The sequence below is a fragment of the Scylla paramamosain genome, chromosome 30, assembly GCF_035594125.1.
Source record: "Scylla paramamosain isolate STU-SP2022 chromosome 30, ASM3559412v1, whole genome shotgun sequence".
Taxonomy (NCBI): Eukaryota; Metazoa; Arthropoda; class Malacostraca; order Decapoda; family Portunidae; genus Scylla; species Scylla paramamosain.
Genome location: NC_087180.1, coordinates 13,715,322 through 13,736,418, shown reverse-complemented (window position 1 = coordinate 13,736,418; position 21,097 = coordinate 13,715,322). Strand labels below are relative to the sequence as shown.

Below are 21,097 nucleotides of genomic sequence, written 5' to 3'. Positions count from 1 at the left end.
TGGGTGTTCATTCAACTTATTTGCAGTTTATTTTTATCTAAATGTCTTAAAATTATTTGATGAATGTCATTAAACAATCCCACTCCCCCCACACACACCCCTCCATCGGAATAGAGAGATGTTTATTGCATTCACATATTTGCCTGACAATCAATATTTCATCACCCCTCCGCCCCTCCACCACAGCACAACACTCTCCCTCCCCACAATTAAAAATCACCTTTTTTTCGCAACATGAGGGAAATAACACCATAGAAAGAAGAGAAAACTGAAAAGCTGGATGTATAACTGGACAACGTGATAAAGATGGCCAAACCCTGAGAGACAGAACGCAAAACTATAATTATTTTCAATTTCACACTTAACTTTTTGACTCTTGAGTTTCAGAGTAAAGATGAGAGAGATTAATGAGTCTAGTTACTTCAGGAAAATAGAATAATCACAGCAGTTGCCCAGGACCTCAGGGTTTGGCCAGAGTCAGACGGACACACAGAGCTACAGTGCTAGTTGGATAGGAGGATCCATTTTACAAGTACTTCCAAAATTCTCTCATTTTATTATTCCTATGTTACTCCTTAAGCCTTTATTTACTCTGGTATTGATTTGTTTATTAACTTACGCATTTGTAAGAGGTGACTTAGTGTGTGAATTACATGTTTTTCCTTAGGTGACCATCCATATAGCACTGCGACTACCTTCATAAGCTTTTGACAGTAAGGTGACGATAAACCCATAAAATGTAGTCCTAAGAGCACAATCTCGGGATGAAGTGAGTTTTTGCGAAGGGGAGAGCTGCACCAAAATTAATAGATTTTTTTTATAAGTTGCTGTACAAGTTTTGAACTCTCAAACCATGTAATATGAAGTCACATTTATTTACGACGGATTATTGAAGATAGACTCGTGATACACATCAGCAGTATTTTTGCATGACCGCCTGGATCGAGTTACCTTTCTATTGATTGCATTCATAGTTTCCTTATTTCTTTATTGTTTTACAAGGTCAGAAAATGAGTGTTCTGATGTTCTACTTTTATGAGTATTCTTGTCATTAGTTTAATTTTCTTATTGCCTCAGTTCTACTATGGACTCTGTTTCCTTGGCAATGCTGCAGTTTAGTTTTCTTTTTTTCAACTTTGATACCAAAACTTAGCGATTTTGCAGGTGTTCAAATGTTCCTTTGCGACCTTTGCGGATAGAGGTGGTAGGACAGAGGGGCAGACCAGCCACATGCACTGTCTAAACATATCTGTTTTGGACTCGATCTGCGACTTGTGGACGGACAGATAATCATCGAACATTGTCTCTCACAGTAACATGACAGAGGACCATCTCATGATAGAGTCAAGTGTCTGACATCCTCATAAAGAGCAGACGATACTGTTTTTCTTTCTTCATTATAATAGAAATAGAAGGGCGTCATTCAAACTTTTTCTCCTCTCTTCAACATGTCTTTGGCTCGTCCATGAGTCAAGGGCGATGAGACAAATTCTACCGTAGGTCTAGTGATGACTGCCAACAATTCTTCTACAGATAGCGTCTTTCAACAAGAGATCTTATTTGTTACCCAATTTGGCCCCCGTTAGCGCTTTGCTCCTTGAATTCGGTAACGCTGAGCTCTCCCACTCGCAGCCATCACTGCCATTCCCAAGATCGTATGTGAGACCATCTACACCCTGGGCCTGCACGATGAAGCACCGGTGTGGAAGATCATGGACCAGTATGGCAAGATCACCGTGGTTCTCTCCTGGGATCCTTCCCTCCGGGGGGACCGCCACGGTAGGTCTCCAAACCCCCCCCTACTTCCGCCAGTCACACCACCGCGAATCGCGCCCCTCTGTTCTCCACGCTGCGGAGCGTCCTGCAGCAGCGGTAGGCCGTAGCTAGGCGTCTCAGGTATGGTCGGCACCTGTCCGAAGGTAAGTCCTGATGGTCTAGGCAGCCTCCCGGCGCAGGTGGGGGCGAGGCTGCGAAGGGCAACACTCCCCCTGGTCAGTACCGCGATTAGACTTAGAAATTGAGAGGAGGGGAAGGAGGGAGGGAGGAGATCTACTACGTAGAGTGACGTGGGTAGTCATTACGTTTCACAAGGTCATCAAACTTGGTAAGTATTGTTACAGAATGTTCCCTCGGCCCAGAACTAAAACTTTCTGCTCAAGGTAAGAAACGACTCGAAACTTCGTCTTCCCTGCGCAGCTAGCCTGGACAGTCTGGCCTCGCGCCTCGCTGAGGCCGTGCAGCAAGGGGCGAGGCCCTGCTGCCGGCGAGGCAAGCAGTGGATGCCCCTCCGGCCCTTACCAGGCGTCACCCGTCGCGTCTTGCCTTGCACATTTGTTGACGCTCTCACTTGTAAATTCAGTGATCAAACCTAAACACGAGGTTTTCATCTTAATGCAAGTTACAGAAAGTTTTCTAGCCTTCTGTATATACATTCCGTATGTAATAATTGTACATATATTTGGTGGAATGAAATAGTATTTTACCGAGTACAAGTGTAGTGCAGAGTGCCTCAGCTCAGGCCCCTGACACCTGTGTGCATCGTTCCCCAACAGACATGACTCAGCAGGGGAGCACAGGGAGGCATGGGGAAGTGTTGATGCCAGTGACTCATGCCTGTTTAAATGATGAGTTGGGATCTTCATGACTTTCCATGTTTCTCCATAGCCATGCGTCCTGCCAGATGTAGAAACACTTCATCCAATAAGAGTATTTGTACCTGTGCTGCAGTGTTTGCAGTCTTCCCGCCGATAACACATTGGTGGAAATATTCATATAGAGAGATGAATCCCCTTTTCTACCCTTGCTCTGCTCAGTCTTGATGTGTAACGATGCCAGGCTATTTGACTGTGCTGCCAGGTGTGTGTGTGTGTGTGTGTGTGTGTGTGTGTGTGTGTGTGTGTTTGTGCGTGTGTGTCGGGTAGATGCAGATGTAAGTGAAAGGGTGTGAATCACAGCGGTATATCCTGTACTAGTTGTCCGCCACTCAGCGTCCCAGTAACTAACCCATAGTCGTCCTCTGATGTGTTGACCTCATGGCAAACGTTTTACCTTTGCAGTGTCATCCTCCTCCCCTCGGAAGCCGTCCGCCACTGCCACACGAATGATTGTAAGCGGCGTCGGGGAGAATGCCATACAGAGACATGAATACTTAATGGCCCAGCCCTCCGCCGTCTCCACGCCCTCGCCAGCTCCCACCATCTCCCTGAGCGGTACCAAGTCGCCTGTTCCTGCGGCAGGTGCCACTAGCCAAGCTCCCGTCGGCACTGTCACCACCATCCTCCGGGACGGCAAGAAGGAGACGCTCATCAATGACATTGGTCCGGCCATCACTGCCCCTCACCCGCCGGCCCCCCTCCACCCGGTGAGTCGACGCCGCTCTCACTCCTCAAGGCGACATGTCACTCAGTAAACCTCATGATCTGTGTGTGTGCTGGTCTCGACCCTCGCATGTCCACACAACACCATCATTGCAGTCACTTGCTTCCAACACCTAGTGGACTGAGGCCCTGAAGTGCTTCACACGGAAGGCCGCCTTGTGTACTCACCTTGTCACTACAAATCTTGTCTGTGATGGCTTAATGGCTCCAAAGAAATTGGACTCAGCTACAGTCACAGTTGCCTCTTTAAAACACTAAAGCTATTAATACTTAGCCAATATTCCATACTCTAACTTATCTCTATTAATGTACAAACACATGTAGAGCCGCGTGAGGCCTCTCAAGACAAGTTTATAAGACCGCCCTTATATTAAAAATCTCACGCCTCAGTTCAGTCACATGGGCGGCTCTCAGGTGGGCGAGGGCGTACCGGCGACCCTCTCACCGCCTCGAGGCGTGGCGGGCTACTAGCGTGACGCAACTCGTGCCTCATACGCGCGTAACACCACAAGCATCGGTCTATACTAATGTATATCTCTGGGAAAAATAACAATTAACATCAAATACTAAAGTAAGGCCAGCGCTACTTGTCAATAGGGTAGTCAGTAAAGTACAAAACTGAAGTACAAGTTCTCCCAGAGTCGGTCCGCCACCACCAGCACCACCTCAGTGGCCGCCTCGGAGGGGTGTCTGAAAGCCTGACAATTACAAAGAGTGCATCGCTGATGAAACCACTTGCATTTAGAGAGTTAGTTTGTTTTAGTCAACACATGGCCCTTTGTGGCTGAGTCAGCTGTTAGTTGTTAGTTGCCTTCCCCCCACCCCGCCTCCTGTGCTCCTCCACTCCTGTAGTGTAATTATTGGTGTTACTTTATTTCCTTGAGAGCCTTTACCTGTTTACCTTGTTATTGTTGTGCATGCGCTGTGTTCGCTGTGATCCTGCACCCTAGAATGTCTTTGTGAATCAGTGTGTGTAACGAGGGTGCAGCATGCAGCACGGCGGGGACTGTTCGGCTCCGCAGGCAGGGGCGCGCGTCTGGCCTGCAACACTCGAGGCACAACTATCACATCAGACACATTACCTTCTCTTAAAGCAAGTGCTGAGAGCAGCACAGTCATCACGCGCTTTAGCTCGGATTCCCTTCCTCCACTTGTAAGTTTCATCTCAAATTAATCTTTGCTCTTGTATTTACCTCATTTTGAACTTGCCATTACGACTATATACCTTCCAACTTCGTCAGTTTATATATATATATATATATATATATATATATATATATATATATATATATATATATATATATATATATATATATATATATATATATATATATATATATATATATATATATTCTTCAGCTTCAAAATTTTACATTGGTGCGCGTTTTCTTTGTGTTTTGTTTTTAAGTTTGATTCACTGTAAAGCTTCACTGTAAGTATTAGCGCCATCTTACACACGAAGGATTCACGTTGGAATCACGTAGTGGACACGAAGCCTGCGCACTGGGCCCCAGCAGAGTGTGTGCCCCAAGCCCTGGGCAGCCCAAGCCTGTACCTGTAAGGACGCGGCCTCGCTGGGTGTCCCTCACACTCAACTCATTCCTCGGAGTATTGTTTGGAGCCGCGTTCACACTGCATAAAATTCACTCTCTCCTGAGACAAGACGAAGGAAGTCCTCCCTTACCTTGTATAGCGAGTCCGAAGTCACACTCAAGAAAAATCACAAGACGGAGCATGCTTACCCTGACCTGATCCGATTTAAAGCTGAGAGGCGAGAGAAAGCTGGAGTCCAAAGTAGAGGCAGCAAATTAAAGTGTGCGGCGAGGGGGGACGGAAGGCACTCGAAGGGAAAAAGTAAACTATCGATCTTAGAATTTTACCTGATTGGATTTGGATTATTAACATTACTCCATTATGAACACTGGAAGAAAATGGACATGATAATGGACCGAAACCCGTGATGACCGAGACACGCAGACACCCGTGAGGCGAGAAAACGGTCACTGTCCAAATAAATCAAATGAGATAAAGCAAAAGTAACAGTAATAAAGGATACAGAATTAGCTGAAGATTCCCTGCCGGATGAAAAGTCTCACGTTCATGGCTTCGAAACTTGTCTGCAACGTGCTAGCTTGAGTCTCCGCCGAGTCCGACCCTCATAGCTGTTTGGATATGGCGGTGTGTATGTATGTGTGTCCCTCATCCCTGTCCTGGCGGCGAGGGTCATGTGTTAGTGGTCTCATTTCCCCGCTTCTGGTATGAGGTGACCCTTAAAGTGACTGAATGTTATCATGTTGCAGAAGTCTGTCCTGCAGTCACCCTCCCGTGCCGAGAGTGCGTGGAGGCGTGACGAGGTGTGCGTGGCGGTGCCTTCTGGGGTTCTTTGCACAGTGCTTGTGGTTTGGTGCTGCATATTGTGATCACGTAGCAGCCGCTTAAAGAATTAATAGCAAATCGTGGTTTGCTGCCAAGTATATTGATACGTATCCGGTACATTGCAGGGTACTGTGATAAACCACGACAGCGAGCACCAAGGTTCCTACATGAGCAGCAGTTCTGGGGCGGCGGCGGTGGTGGGCCGCCTCTCCCGTCAAGGGTCATCAGTGGAATCCTCACACTCGGCGACTGTGCACGTCCACACGCCGGAGTGTTGCATGTACGGGCACCCACACACCCCGCAGCCCCGCCCCCGAGCCTCCCCTACCGGCGACCAGTCCGAGTGTGACTTCCACTGCTGTGCGCTGCACGAGGAGGGCGGCCGCATCCAGGCAAGTCGACATCACCACCAACAACAGCAACAACAACATCAACAACCACAACAACAGCAACAACAACATTTGCATCATCATCATCAAGGACAAAAGGTGCACGAACAACCAATACAACAGCATCTGTATCAACAGCAGCAACAGCTGCAACAACAGTTTCAGCAACAGCTGCAACAGCAGCAGTTGCAGGAACAACAACAACAGCAGCGACAGCAGCAGCAGCGTCAGTCTGTCTGTCAAATTCACGAACAACCCTGCAACTGCTGTTGAGTCACATCACCTGATAGGAAAGCTGTTCCGTGACTCCCTGGTGGAGCGCCGGGCGCCGCCGCCCCCGCGCTCCACCAGCCGCCGCCGTCGCCGCCGCCGGTGTTTCGCCGGGCGCCGCGGCCGCCTTTGCTCAACACCCTCATTCTCTACCACCTTGTTAGTCAGAATGGCTTAGTTTGCTACCTAGTTCAAAAGTTTTGGCAAAGCGCCACGTTCACTGCCATACAATTAATTCCTCTCGATATTGTTGCCAAATCCGAGTCAGCCGGACGCGGCCCTCGGGCCTGCCGGGCTCCTCGCTGCTGCCAACTTGCAGCATCAAACTTTCACAAAATTCAAATTGGTAAATGAAATACATGAAAATTATAGAAAATATTAAAAAAAAAAGTATACAAGCTTTCTGTAGTTTAAGTCACTGTTGCCCCGCCGCCCTCCGCCTCCGCCGAGCCGTGGCCGCGGGGCCGACCGCTGCAGGCGCTCTGAGCACTGCCACACTAGCTACTAATGATCCTCCTCTGTACATACAGATAAGGAACTTTTTTGTATCAACTTGTAAATGTAGTTCAAGTGTTTGACTTAAGGAACATAATACTTCTAATGCCAACATTCTTTTTAAGTAATTAGGTTAGATGGAGCGCCTCTTTAGTCAAATCTTGTAAATTCCAACGTTATTATGGCATGATGAAAACTGAAAATAGGAAGCGCACGTTGCCTAGCAATGAGAGGAAGAAAGAGGAAGCGAAGCAAGACTGACGCTTCTTTTGCCAGTCATACGAGGCAGTTCGCGACTCGGCGGTCATGTTAAAGAGACAGTCGCTGACACTCGCGGTTTGAACTAGTCACAATAGAGCAAGATACATGGGTGTTACATCGCCGCGGATTCACAAGAAATCCTATTTGAGTTACCTTTACCGTAGGTTCATTTGATAATTAGCCTCACCAACACACGAACATCTCTACAGAAGTCTGTGGGTAAAAAGTGATAATCACTCTCATTGGATCTTTCAATTTATGTCTTAAGACTCCTTTGTCTTTTTTTTTTTCTTTTTTTTTTCAATACTAAAAATTGATTAAGTTGAAAGTGCAGTTTATTATTAGACAAAGGATATTGATGAAATTTTGAAAGTTGGATTTACATTCGCTTAGAGTTATTGCATATTAAAGAAATAGACAAACATTTTGCAAAGAGCAAAGATAATGAGATAAATGTCTGACAGGCATATTGATCCATCAAATTATAGAGGAAATATGCAGTGAAAGTTACAAAAATTATTAGATAAGAAAATTGCTTTCAATATGATGTGTTGAAAGGACGAAGAAAGTAAAAAAAATAAATAAATAAATAAAATAAAATAAGGAAGTACTTGAAACATATTAACAGATATATAAATCTAACAAAATAAAATAAGTGAAACCTACGGAATAAAACCAGAAAACAAATTTGTCTAATGCTTTTAAAGTACGAGGAGAGTAAAAATAATGATAGAAGCACGTGAGGCATATTAACAGATACGTATAAACAATAAAAAAGAATCAGTGCGACCCACAAAAATAAATGGATTAACTAACAAATAAATAAACAAGAAATAAATTACATAATGCGTTGAAAGTACGAGATTTGACTGGAGACATTACTAATGATATGAAGTTAGTGGTAATGATGTGTGATGCGGCTGTTGTCACCAGTATGATTTTAGAAGAATAGTCGTGTTATCTTGAGGACTTATGCATATGTGTGTCTGCCTCTCAAGTATCTTATCACTGCCTGGGAAGGAAAGTATTTATGTGTTCCTTTTAGCTATCGTAAGGTATAATTGGGCAGTGTGATTGAGGCCCAAGGGTTACTGACTTTTTTTTTACCTTCTCCTATTGACTGACTGCCTACCGAACCTCTTCAATATTGCATTGTTCAGTGTTGCATATAATCTAGCTTTACAGGGACTCGAACAGTGAGCACCTGCAGTTATTTCCACTTCTCTAACGACGCGGCGGTTTTACCTTTACCTTCCCCGCCACCTTGCCACTCTCTCCACCAGCTTGACTTAACGTAACTCAAATTGTAACGGTATATTTAGCACCCTGCATTCTGCCTCACCTGTTGTTGCACCCAGTCATTCTCACCTGAAGCAGCAGCAGCCCACCTGTGCCCCGCCAGTGCACAGGTAGGCTCGGTGCACACGCTCTGCTCACTGTCCCGTCCCGGTGTCTCGCATGGCATCCCCTCCCGCCGCCATCTTGGCATAAAAAACATTCCCAAATATTGTTGTGTGATCGTTTTGTGGAAGGATTTTAGTTACTGTTTACCTTTGCTTTGTTTATTTACCTTTTTGTAGACTTAAAGCTACCTAAAGAATGTTTTGTATCTCCGCTGTTTTTCCCCTTTTTTATCTGTTTACGAGACAATCTGCAAGTAATCACTTCTCAAACAAACTGCTCCTCTTAGTGCATCTTTAATTGTCCCGCTGTCTGTATGACCTCCGGAACAAACTCCCTCATCGCTTCACATCCCTTGAGATGGTTTGGAAATACGTATACATTTCAAAATATGTACATAAAAAAAGATTAAAAAATAGCTTTGATTTAACTGTTCGACATTGTATTTTGCAGCAGCTCCATACAAGTAGACATCAAGTACCCTGAGAGACGTGATCCTCCTTTATCTTTAGAGGAAATGTATAGGTGATTAGCCGTAATGTAAACCCATTTAGATATTTACTACAAAGACTGATAAGTAGGGTGCTGATAAGTAGGGTGGCCACAGCTTATTGTGTTATCTGTAGAGACATTTGGGTTCCTTGGCGCCATGTGTGGTGAAGCGTGTTGCTGTGTTAGGCATAGGCAGTAGCGGTGCTCGGTTCTTCCCTCCCTCCGTGACGCGTTAGGAAGGGGAATGGTAGCGCACTTTTTTTTACCTGAGGGTTTTGCAGCGCTTTTGATCTGTTTGCTGCGTGTTGTTTTGGTTTTTGCTGTGGCACCGTAATGGTTGTTTTTTTGTAGCATGTTGGCTGTGCTGTCTGTGACGTGCTTAGCTGGGTTGTAGCTTAGAGTTTATGGAAGGAGAAGAGGATAGAGTCTTTGTTAATCATTAGAAGCACTGCCAGCCCCCAAATGGCTTACTAAATACCATGGATTCTCCTGTATTAGTGTTCAGTCCTCATCCATATGCCAGATGTGAAACCCTCCGGCTTGATTTTTGTCAGATATTTTGATAAGGAATTTGCCAAAACATAGAGGATTAGTGTAAGAAGTAATCGGCCATCAGGTGGCGTTGCCTCCATCACAGGTGACGAGTGAAAGGTACAAAGCCACGGGTGGATCTGGGAGTGTGTCAGCTCGGGGACAATTTTTACGAGTTAATCAAGTACCTCCTGATCCAAGTTAGCATGTAGGGCGGTGGCAATGTCCCCTGATAAGATTATGCTTTTAAAAGTGATGACAACCTCCCTGGAATCCTAATTAAATGCAGTCCGTAAAGTGTCTCTCTCCTCTCTCTCGCTGATTACTTTCTTGTAGCCTTTTCTTCTCGCGGCCCTTGTCTTTAGTTTATTAAGTTCACTCAAGGTTCACAAAGCAGTCTGTCCTCTCGCGTGCTTTGGGGAACTGGCACTCCTGCCTCAGTGTGGGCGTGTTAGCTCCTGGCAGAGTTGCGAGGCACAGGTTGGTGAGCACGAGTGGAGCAGAGGAATAGAATAGAATATTTACCATGAAACTGACCATTTTGTTGAGTCAGGAGGATCAAAGGTTTGTGTTTTTATTCTGGTTTATTTTCCCCCTTCCCAGTGTTGTAGTTTTGTGAGCATTGTGTTGTTGTGTGTTAATCTCTTTATATGTTGATATGTAGTTTCTTGGAAATACTTGTGTCTATAGTTTAGAACCTTTATTTTCTTTAACCATTATACAAACTCCCCCATAATGTTCGCAAATGTTGCTTATCTCTGCATGGTAAGAATAATTACCTTGCTTTTTTTTCTATTTAGTATTTGAGATCCATTGCTGCCCAGCATAGTCTCAGGCGGTTATTCTGTACCTCAGCGCGCCCCCTCGTGGGACGTGCTGCCATCAACAGCAAGTAGCATTTAGTTCTCGATAAGGAAAATCTGTCAATGGAACATTTTCCCTTCTCCCCTCCCTTCAAAATTAGCTATTTTTCGAGAGGTCATAGTCTTATGTAAAGTGTATATTCATTAAAAGCACAATGTTAGACTAGTTAGTGTAAACACGTTGATGTTTCTTTATATAGGAGAGCCGCTAGCAAACCAAAGGTAACGCAAAGGTGTACAGTTAGAGCAGTTTTTGTTTGTGCCACCTGGACGCAGCTGAGCATTGCATGGGGCTGCGTGCTTGCCCGTCACTGAGTTGCTTGTGCGCATTCCTCCTTCTGAGTGATTGGCTTTAGAGCATTTAGGTGTTGTGGGAAACTCGAGTCCATCACTCAGAACCTCCCTCCCTCCCAAAAAAAAATCGTAGCTGGCCGCGTTTTTTAGACTTAACGATACATAATTGATGTTGACTTGCCTGCCATAGAGAGGACTGACCCTCACGCCGCCAACACTCCCCTTGGAGCATTCCACGCCACGTAGCTTTGGTCCACCACCACTACTTCTTTTCTCTCTCTTGGTAGCCAGTAGCCAAGCTGTAACTATAATAAAGCTTATACTGCCATACTCGTAATGAGCAACCGCTGCTCGTCTGTCCCTTGTAGTCGTACAGAAGATTAGTGAGTAGTTCATATTAGTTACTTTTTTCCATAAAACTAAATGCTACATCAATGGTGCTATAAACACTTGCATGACTCCACCTAGGTAGACTAAATTACTTTGAGAGACAAAACTTCCATCAGCAAACACAACAGCTTACGTAGGGACACTCAGCAGACCAAGACAGACTCCGCGGTAGCTCAGACCCGCGTGAGGCGACACCAGGAAACATGACTTTGCCCGGATTCACCTCAATCATGTCCGACTGGGTGGTGCGTGCGGCGACAGCGTCCAGGGAGTGAGGAGATCTAGGGAGTGTAGGCTCTTGATGGGCGCTTGGCGAAGACGCCCACCACGTCAGTTATTCAGCCTCATAGTGAACCGTTTCGGGTTTATTATAATGATCTGGCCCCAATTTCGAGTCATGTTCAATAATAATAACAATAATAATGAGTCGGGCATCACTTTATCCTTCGTAGGCAGTAGAGGAGATAGCTTTCAGTGTTACTATCTCTCTCTCTCTCTCTCTCTCTCTCTCTCTCTCTCTCTCTCTCTCTCTCTCTCTCTCTCTCTCTCTCTCTCTCTCCATAGTTCAGAGTATTGTCCATCTTCTTCCTTTCTTCATTACTGGAAAAGTGGATAATTAAAAAATAATGGTCCCCATAAGCAGTAAAATAAGCGTCACAAATCCAGGAGTTGACTGAATTTAACTACTAGAGAGCGTGTATAACAACATTTTTTATCTGTCTATTTTTATCAAATGAGAAAAGAAATGTTGCTATTCATTTGTTAACGTGGAGAAGAAGAAGAAGAAGACGAAGAAGAAGAAGAAAACGTTCAGGGAAATAGATCACTTACTCGCAGGAGAGAAATTGAAATCAGGGAGTGACTTGTTTAGTGATGAGGTACTATAGTCTTCCTTTCTTGGGTGTTTTAAAAGTACTTATTGTTCCTCTCGGTCATAGAAACATTCTCCTTAGATACAGTATCATCCCTGACGCCCTGGTATGGTCCCTTTAAAATTTCCTCTCTTATCTTCACAAACCCAAAACTAAAATGTAACAGACTGACGAACTGGAGCAAAAAAACAAAATCATTGGAAGTTATTGCAAGGTCATCCTCGAGGCATGGTGTAACATATCAGAATTCAGGATATATTGTACTCTAAAAGATGTCAGATGTTAAGGTGAATGTTCGTATAATGACAAAGCTACACTCATAATGATTCCTGGGGGCATATTGGTGCTTGAGAACTGGTGTGCTTTAAACCTGTATAACTAGAGATAATACTACTAATACTGATACGCTTTAAGTCCTGCAGTATAGTCATTTAAGTAGGGTAATATGCGGAGGCTGAGTACGTATAGCTACATCTGGCAGTGATGTCGATATGAACTGTCCACCCTATCGATCTGTGTGTGTGTGTGTGTGTGTGTGTGTGTGTGTGTGTGTTTAGAGACGAGCAAGTCTCTTCACAAACACTTGATCGTTCAATAGCTGAAGCTGCCTGGCCACACAGCACGTCTTAGCATAATTATCTTCCTAATACTAACTAAATTCTTTCAATCAATGGCTTCACTTAATTTTACGGCGACTCGACCACGGGTAGGATTCTCAGATGTTTTCACTAATCAGTAAGCACAGAGATGTCTGGTCATAGTCATAACTTAACCTCAGAAATTTCAGTTCAATTTTTTGAAGCAAAAAAAGGGAAGTTACTTGAGCTATAAGTAGGAAGATACATATTAATCAAAAAATGAGATTCACATAGCATTTAATATATATACTAATTAGATTTAAAAGGAGATGTTAAAATTTGCCAAAAGTAGCTTATTTAATTGTTTTGTTCAGGATCACATTGCAAGTCATTTATAAGTGTTTCTGGATATCTTTTTGAACGTTGATGTTGTTAATAGTCTCGGTACACTTTCCAGGAAGGGTTTCTGTGGGTGTAACTTGAAGGGATACAACACAAACAGGACCTGAGTAAGAGAAAGAGGCCACTCTGCCTTAGAGAGACTGAGTACATACCACACTGTCTGTCTGTGCAGTGCAGGAACTTAAGGCTTCACAAAACAGTACTTTCATGTCATTCTTTTTTTAAGTCGACTGAATTGTTTTGATCGCTAAGAACATTCTCACTCCCCCAAAGAGTCACAGTTCAGCCTAAGTCCAACAGATGGAATCTTTGCCCTTAGAAGTTTGGGTCTAGCTTTGTTGCCCTTGATTACTTTCCTTACACCACGAATGTAGTTCTTTGTTGCGTTACATGTCATATTCCTTGTCACTGTGTATGCATCTGACTCAGATGAGAGGTGGTGTGTGCATGAATCAAACCCTCGTCCTGGAAAGTTACCCCAACACAGTAGGACCACCACGTCCTCGGCCAACAGGCTCTGGCTAAAGCCCCTCTTTCTTGTTGCTTCCTTTCACTTGCCGTCTGATGTTGGTTGTCGAGAGAACCCGAAACAAGCGAGCCGATGTGACCCCCAATGGCCCCATGATTCACCTCTGCTTCGCTAAATTAGGTAATTTTTGTCCAAGACTTCCCACCAAGAAGCCGACATTGTGGGGCTGGCAGCCACCACAGCTAATACTGTCATGGTACTAGGCCTTGTTTTGACCTGCCTTCATGGTTATTATTACTATTATTATCATTATTATTATTATTATTATTATTATTATTATTATTGTTGTTGTTGTTGTTGTTATCATTATTATTATTATTATTATTGTTATTATTATTATTATTATTATTATTATTATTATTATTATTATTATTATTATTGTTATTATTACTATTATTATTATTATTATTATTATTATTATTATTATTATTATTATTATTATTATTATTATTATTATCATTATCATTATTATTATCATTATTATATTATTATGATTCTCAATATTATTTATCATTATCATTATTATCATAACTATTATTACCATTATTATTATTATTATCATTACTACTACTACTACTACTACTACTACTACTACTACTACTACTACTACTACTACTATTATTTTTATTATTATTTTTATTATCAATGATATTATTATTCTATAATTATTAAATACGAAGCTTTCGTGTATGATTTATATATATATATATATATATATATATATATATATATATATATATATATATATATATATATATATATATATATATATATATATATATATATATATATATATATATATATATATTATCTCATACATCACACTGAAACTTGTGAAATAAACTCGCGTCTAAGCCTCGGCCTGGCGCTGCTTTCTCCACAAGCAAGATGTTCCACAAAAGTGTCTTCATGCTATCATGCTCTCTGGGTAACCAGTGTGTTGAACTAACTTGCTGAAGGGTGCAGAACTGCCGTGAGACTCTTCTATTTTTTTTTCATAATCACCATGTGGAATTCTTATTTATTTCATAGTTTCTGGCTTTGTTTAGAAATATCAGTTTGTAGCCCCAACATGTCGGCAAACCCTTGGATTCCTTTGCCTGTGATCCATACTTTACTGTCTTGTCTGTAGTTCAGCATGTGAATGGTTGGTGTGTCACGAACGAGGCCACAGCCCGAGATAGGGGCCACATAAAGGCTTGTGCCAGTGCCTGTCGCCATCACAAGCTTGAGGTTGTAGTTCTTATAAACAATAAGATAACTGCCAACCACCGCCTCGCTCCCACCACACTTAATGTGCGCGTTGTGTTGCAGGTACAGAAAACCACGTCCCCGATTCAGGAGGGAGAGAGACGGCCAGTCCATTACACGAGCAAGGCACAACCTTCAGGAGCCACAGCGGCGCAACAGAAAGGCGGCAGCCACGTGCGTTTCGTAACTGACCCGCGGTCGTCCAGCCTCGAGAAACAGAAGGTGGACCCAGAGAGCTCAGAGTCCGAGACGGAGAACACTACAAACGACGAGGAAGCCCACACAACTGTGAAATTCCTCCTGCTCACAGATCAGCTTTCCGTCGACACGAAGAAGCACCTCTCCATCAAAGACATTGGGGTCATCCTCGATCGACTATCTTCCAAAATAGTTGACGTAGAGAAATTAGATCGTGAGGTAGAAGAGGAAGATTGTTTCAACTGGACAATCAAAGCTACAATCCGAGGTGATACACTTAGAGAACTTGGTGTGGTCTACAATGGCCACTACTACTCCATTAGTGAACATCCGGGCTACGGCCAGAAGAAAGAGGAAGAGGAGGAGGAGGAGGAGGACGGAGCAGACGATAAGGAAGTAGAAAAAGAGCCCGTCTGAATATTTGCACTGTGTTTATTGGACAAACTTATTTTTGGTTCGTTGTCAATAAGGCCAGGGTTTAGAGTGACGCTTTCGACAAACAGTTTCAGTTTTTTGTCGAAAAGTTATACTGATGTTGGCATATACAGGGTGTGTGTGCTATGGTGAAGAATGTCAGGAAAGTTAGACTAGTGTTGAGTGACTGAGTGCAACTTTTTTCAAGAGTTCCCCCTTACACTTGCAACAAAGCGACTCGTCATCCCCCGATAGCAGCACGGCCCCACCACCGCCCTTGTTTCTAGTGTACATAGGCAGGAGGAGGCACTGCGACCACTGATGCCGCGTGAGAGGCACTGGTCGACTCCCACATGTCCCGCCAGGTGAGTCGCGGCTTCCGCATGTACGTACAGGGACATTAAATGATAACGTAATGCACAGCAAACATGAACCAGATATGTAGTACTCACTTACACTGAAGCAAAGAATAAGCTTATCCTCATCTTTATTTTACTAGACAATACTAGAAATCAATAAAAGCAATTTTACTATAACATATACTTTTGCCTTCTTTTCTCTAGTAGGTAATTTTTTTTTATTTCTAACCAAATAGTGATGAATTCTGTTCTTGTCTGCTTTCAGAGCCTATCACGCTTGTATTTAGAAGACAATCGTCGAGCTACCCTGCAGGCAGGCTTTAGCGTAGCTTCTGACCATCGCACGTCACTTGTTACATGGACACAGAGCCGAAGAGTCCGACTCAATCCCCAGCGAAGCGTGCCCACCACCCACCGGGAGAGTCTTCGCTGGCGGTGTGGTGGTCGAACAGGACCGGAAGGTGTCTGCTGGAGGCACTGGGAAGGCTGAGAGAGGCGCGCATGGGCAGGACTTGGGAGAAACGTGTCTTGGTGATGTCTGGCCCGGCGGCCCCTACTACCTACCTACACGCCATACCAGAGACTGGGCATCGTGCAGTGTTGCAAATCACACATGCGGCACTGATATATCCATCCTACTGAGGATTACAAACTCACCAAAGCTGGGGATGTTTCTAGAACTTGAGTTTATACAAGCACATAAGAAAACAAAGTAAAACTATATTTTAATCCCGTAAATTTAACCTGAATAAATGATGTACACGTGTGCCGAGGTGACACAAGTACCAGTGTGGGTGTTGGAGGACTACAGAAGGATATGCTCAAAACCAATGTGTAAAGAAGCCCCGTTGCAATGAATTTATTAGAAGTTCTCGATAATACTACTATAATTACAAGTACGTTATCGAAACAGCAGTGACGTTTTAGCTCTTTGAAGAGTGAAATGTACTTTTTATACCACTTGATAGCCCCAAGACGAGGCAGCCGGGAGGCGAACAGCGCCAGCAGGAAAGCAGTCCAGCTCTCTAGAAGCCCTGAGTCTTAAAACCTCCAAACAGACCCGCCACCCACTAAATCCATTTTCCTTGTTGTGAATAAGAAATAAGAAAAAAAAAAAAAAAACCTTAGAAATTGTTGGAGGGTTTAAGCGAGCGGCTTGGGCTTGCGACGGAGTGAGTGCAGGTAGCTGTGTGCGTGCGAGTGTGTGCGTCGCAGAACCGAGGGACGTGGCATTTGGTCTGAAGGAGAGGAGGGGCGTCTCGGTGCCCATCGCAAGCGCTGTGCCTTCCAATCATGTACACTGAAAGCAATTTTGTTTCCTTAGATGAGGAGCTGCGCTTGGATAAACGTCAATGTCTGTCGGTATGCCCGCCGTGCATAATTTTTTTGGTGCAAGTTTTGTGCATCTGTGGAGCGATTAAGGTTTGTGGGCCTTTGATGAGACTGTCCAGAGGAAGGCTGCTCAGTCTCCCCCCGAATCTTGTGGACAATTTGAATTACGGACATTTTCCCGAGTGTTACAGTAAATAAGTGACACCTCGATGTGATATATATATGTGTATATATATATATATATATATATATATATATATATATATATATATATATATATATATATATATATATATATATATATATATATATATATATATATATATATATATACACAATATATATTACTGAATTTGCAGACTTGGTGGCAATGCAATACTGTTATTGGTACTCGTTTATATCGACCAGGGCTCACAACAGGACGACCGTCGGTAAATTCAAAACAGTAATTATTGAGTGGTTCTCTGAAATAAATGTATTTTCTTGATATGTCATTAATTTGTATGATGTGTTTTGATAAAGTTACTTGTCGAACCTCATGGGATGTTGCGTTGAAACGATAAATTGGCATATATATATATATATATATATATATATATATATATATATATATATATATATATATATATATATATATATATATATATATATATATATATATATATATATATATATATATATATATATATATATATATATATATATATATATATTCAGTGAATATGTAAGGCTCCATTTTTAGGCACAAAATTGAGAGCGTTTGGCATAGTCCTGCTCCAGTGACTGAGAGAGTAACGTGTTGAATCCAGCAGGAACACAATCACCTACAGCGACTTTTAGAATTGTTCAGTCTTCATTTGTAGCCACTCCTTTGATGAAAAGATCCATTTGGCAAAAATAATAATAAATAATAATGATAACGATGATAATGATGATGATGATAATAATAATAATGATATTAATAATAATAATAATAATAATAATAATAATAATAATAATAATAATAATAATAATAATAATACAGAAAAATGAGATGATAACTTGGACTTTGGCAGACCCTAGAGTACTGAACTTACTGGCAATACTTGATTATGGTCAGTTTGGACTTTATTTATTTGTTTGGAGGAGCTGCGGTGTTACTCTATTTATTGTTAATACATCTCGTCGCCAAGGAAAAAATGCACAGTGGTCTTGATCAAAGATAATATATCAAATATAGTATGAATAATTTAGGGAAAAATTGTAGGATCTTTAGAATTGTTAGGACGGTATTTTAAGATATCATTTCCATATTTGTATGTCGAAGTAACTTGCAAGCATTTGGTTTGCCGTCTGCTTTCAATAATGAGGAGCAACCCTGTTGTTCTGTACTCCAATAATCGCTTTTGTTACCTGGCAAAACAAATGTTAGCAGGAGTTTATTAGGATGGTTAAAGTCTGGTTATCAATATATAAACACAAATACAATAGTGTCAATATTTATTGTTGGTAATATTACGCCATTTTAACAACGCACAGCAGATATTCATATGGTCCGGTTTGTGTCGAAACTTTTAATTCCTGGCTACTTTTCCGTCACCTCCAGTTTTTCTCCCTTTGAAAAGATGTTGTGACTTAGGTTTAGAAATGTCTTTACTATGTTCCCAATTTCACAGTAATATTGCAATGCCTATTATATTATTTAATGTTTAATGACGTGGTTGTTCAGCTTAGTAATCTAGCTCTGACGATCAAGTAGAGAAGCCCTCGCTCGAGCAAAGACAGTTTCCATGTCTCTCCATTAATACGGGTCAAAAACGCACAATATCACACACACGCTACCTTGCGTTTAGTTTAGCTTCTCGTGTTGCGTTCTCGGGAGGAGAAGGAGGAGGAGTTGACAGGATGGTGATGGTGGTGTTGATGGTGATGATGATGATGCCGGAGGAGAAGGAGCGTCTCGCCTTGTACTGCCCTTCTTGCCACGATGATGGTGATGGCCCTCAACTCTCCACCACGACCGAGATAACTTCCCCACGCTTGGCCACCCAGTCTTTAGAAGTGTTATCTTTGACAGTCTGGGCCGGCCTATCAGATAGTGACTAATTGGACTCTGAGTGAGGCGAGGCCGCGCCCCGAGGAAGTAGGAGGAGGTAGGTACTGTAGGTAGGTGGTCGAGAAAGTACAGAGTGGGTTGTGAGGGGCTGCGACCGAGGCCTCACTTGCTCGCTCACTCCCCCATCGTCACGCGTCACTGGTGCTCATGAACTGCTCTTTGTACGGAGGGAGAAACTGACTCTTCTCGAGACAAATGTGGCTTTGTTTTTGGACTAGTTAGGATGAATGCGCTGTATTCGCTCTCCCTTTTAGACAAAATGCTGCGCGGCCGGCATCTGTCAGCCTCGATGTGTCAGCTTGTTTTGACTGGAAGAATTTGGCTTTGTACTCGAGTTGTTTGAGGCTGGTGGCTGCCGGCACAGGCAAGACACCTGCGTCACACACTTTTGGTGCCATGGTGCGGCTGCTACAAGCTTTGTTCTCCATTGAAGTTGTTCTCAATCATTTTACGGAATGAAGCGTTTACTGTTATTTTTAGCCCATTTCACTGTGTTCCGCCAAAAAGTCGGTGTACATGGTCTAGGCTTTGTCATTTCCCTTGGTTAGTATGTGTGCTTATGCATGAGTAAATGAAGTAACCTTCTCTTCATTGGACAGTTATGCATAGTTTTGAATATAATTAATCAAAGACGATCTTTAGGGTGGACACTTCATTTGACATCTTTGTAAGCAGCGTTCAGGGGCTGGTGTGCTGCCCCGTCGAGAGAAATGTTGTATAGTTGTTGTTGGAGTGATAATCATCTTGGAATTTGGTTTGAAACTGTATAATTTTGTAGAATAACTAGTGGTCACAACCTTTTCTGTGATTGTACATGCAACTCCAGGTCCACAACAGTTTAATGACCTTATTATGTGGTCTCTAGCAGTTAATGCGTTTGTAATTTGCTTACAAATGCAATTTTTCCAACCACCACAAACAACAGTAATCAGTACATCACAACCACCAACATGTGACCATAGAATAATAATAATTATAATAAGAATTATAATACTACTAATAATAACAATAATAATAAAAAGACTACCAGTCTCAGCAGAATACAAGATATTTCCACATGGTAAAGTGACCATTACGTACTACTAGACTAAAGGCTATTATTGTGCTACAACACGCTCACACTGCCAGGGCGGGCCTTGGGGACGTGGGTGGTTTCTGAACGCCGTGCCCCATCCCCCCCAAGTCCCACCACCCTCTGACACGGGTCACATCCTGCGTGTCCACTTGATATGGAAGTAAAGAGGTCAGACATCACCCTCAGAGTCTTTATTTCCATCCTTCTCCTTGTTTTCAGCGCGTCTTGGCGTACAGGGCTTCCTACACCTGTCCCATCTGGAGCGTTTCCTTACCTGGTACTTTTTTTTTTCAGTGCATTTACACAGAAAAAAAAAAAAAAAACGTAATCACATATTTGACATTAAAGTATATTATGGTTTCATTAAAGAATATGTTTGGTGCTAATTATGAAGGTTAAATACCTGCTTGAGCAAACACTGTATTTACTTAGCGTGCTCTGTCGAGGATTTTATTTCCCCGTACCTGAAACGTGAGCAGATCCAATAGAAGTAAATTGTGTACTATATAAAATATCTGCTGCTTGGCCATGGCAGTCTGTGCAGTTTCTTAGATGTCTACTTGATCCCAAAGGTACTCATTTCAAGAAGAGTCTCTACTGATGCTGGAAGAGGGTAGTATAAAATCATTATAGTTTTTTACTTCTTTGTCAGGGTATATAGTAGTTTGAATTTCAGTACCATACTTAAGTATTCATCAAGGAAGCTAAAACACACTTAAGCTTCCTTGATATAATAGTACAACAGATTCATCAGTATGTGATGCTGGTGTGTGAAGTATGCTAGAGACAGGGATGAGATGATGCAAATGATGCTAAGAGAATTGGGGAATGTCAAGGTAGAGAAGACAGGAAG

The 21,097-nt window shown here is 42.6% G+C and overlaps 1 protein-coding gene across 9 annotated transcripts in view; it reads left to right on the top strand.

Annotated features, from left to right (window-relative positions):
* LOC135115875 (uncharacterized) overlaps nucleotides 1–16,866 on the top strand; it is a 33,379-nt gene extending 16,513 nt beyond the window's left edge. For 4 of the 9 annotated variants that reach the window (XM_064032965.1, XM_064032961.1, XM_064032962.1 and 1 more), the window contains 5 exons: nucleotides 1,633–1,779; nucleotides 3,057–3,361; nucleotides 5,879–6,241; nucleotides 14,835–15,748; nucleotides 16,008–16,866. In XM_064032965.1, coding sequence (XP_063889035.1) covers nucleotides 1,633–1,779; nucleotides 3,057–3,361; nucleotides 5,879–6,241; nucleotides 14,835–15,386 — 1,367 coding nt within the window. In that variant the 3' untranslated portion in view covers nucleotides 15,387–15,748; nucleotides 16,008–16,866. The remainder of the gene's footprint in view (nucleotides 1–1,632; nucleotides 1,780–3,056; nucleotides 3,362–5,878; nucleotides 6,242–14,834; nucleotides 15,749–16,007) is intronic. The other 5 variants (XM_064032967.1, XM_064032964.1, XM_064032966.1 and 2 more) reach the window with 4 other exon arrangements.
* The last annotated feature ends 4,231 nt before the right edge of the window (nucleotides 16,867–21,097 follow it).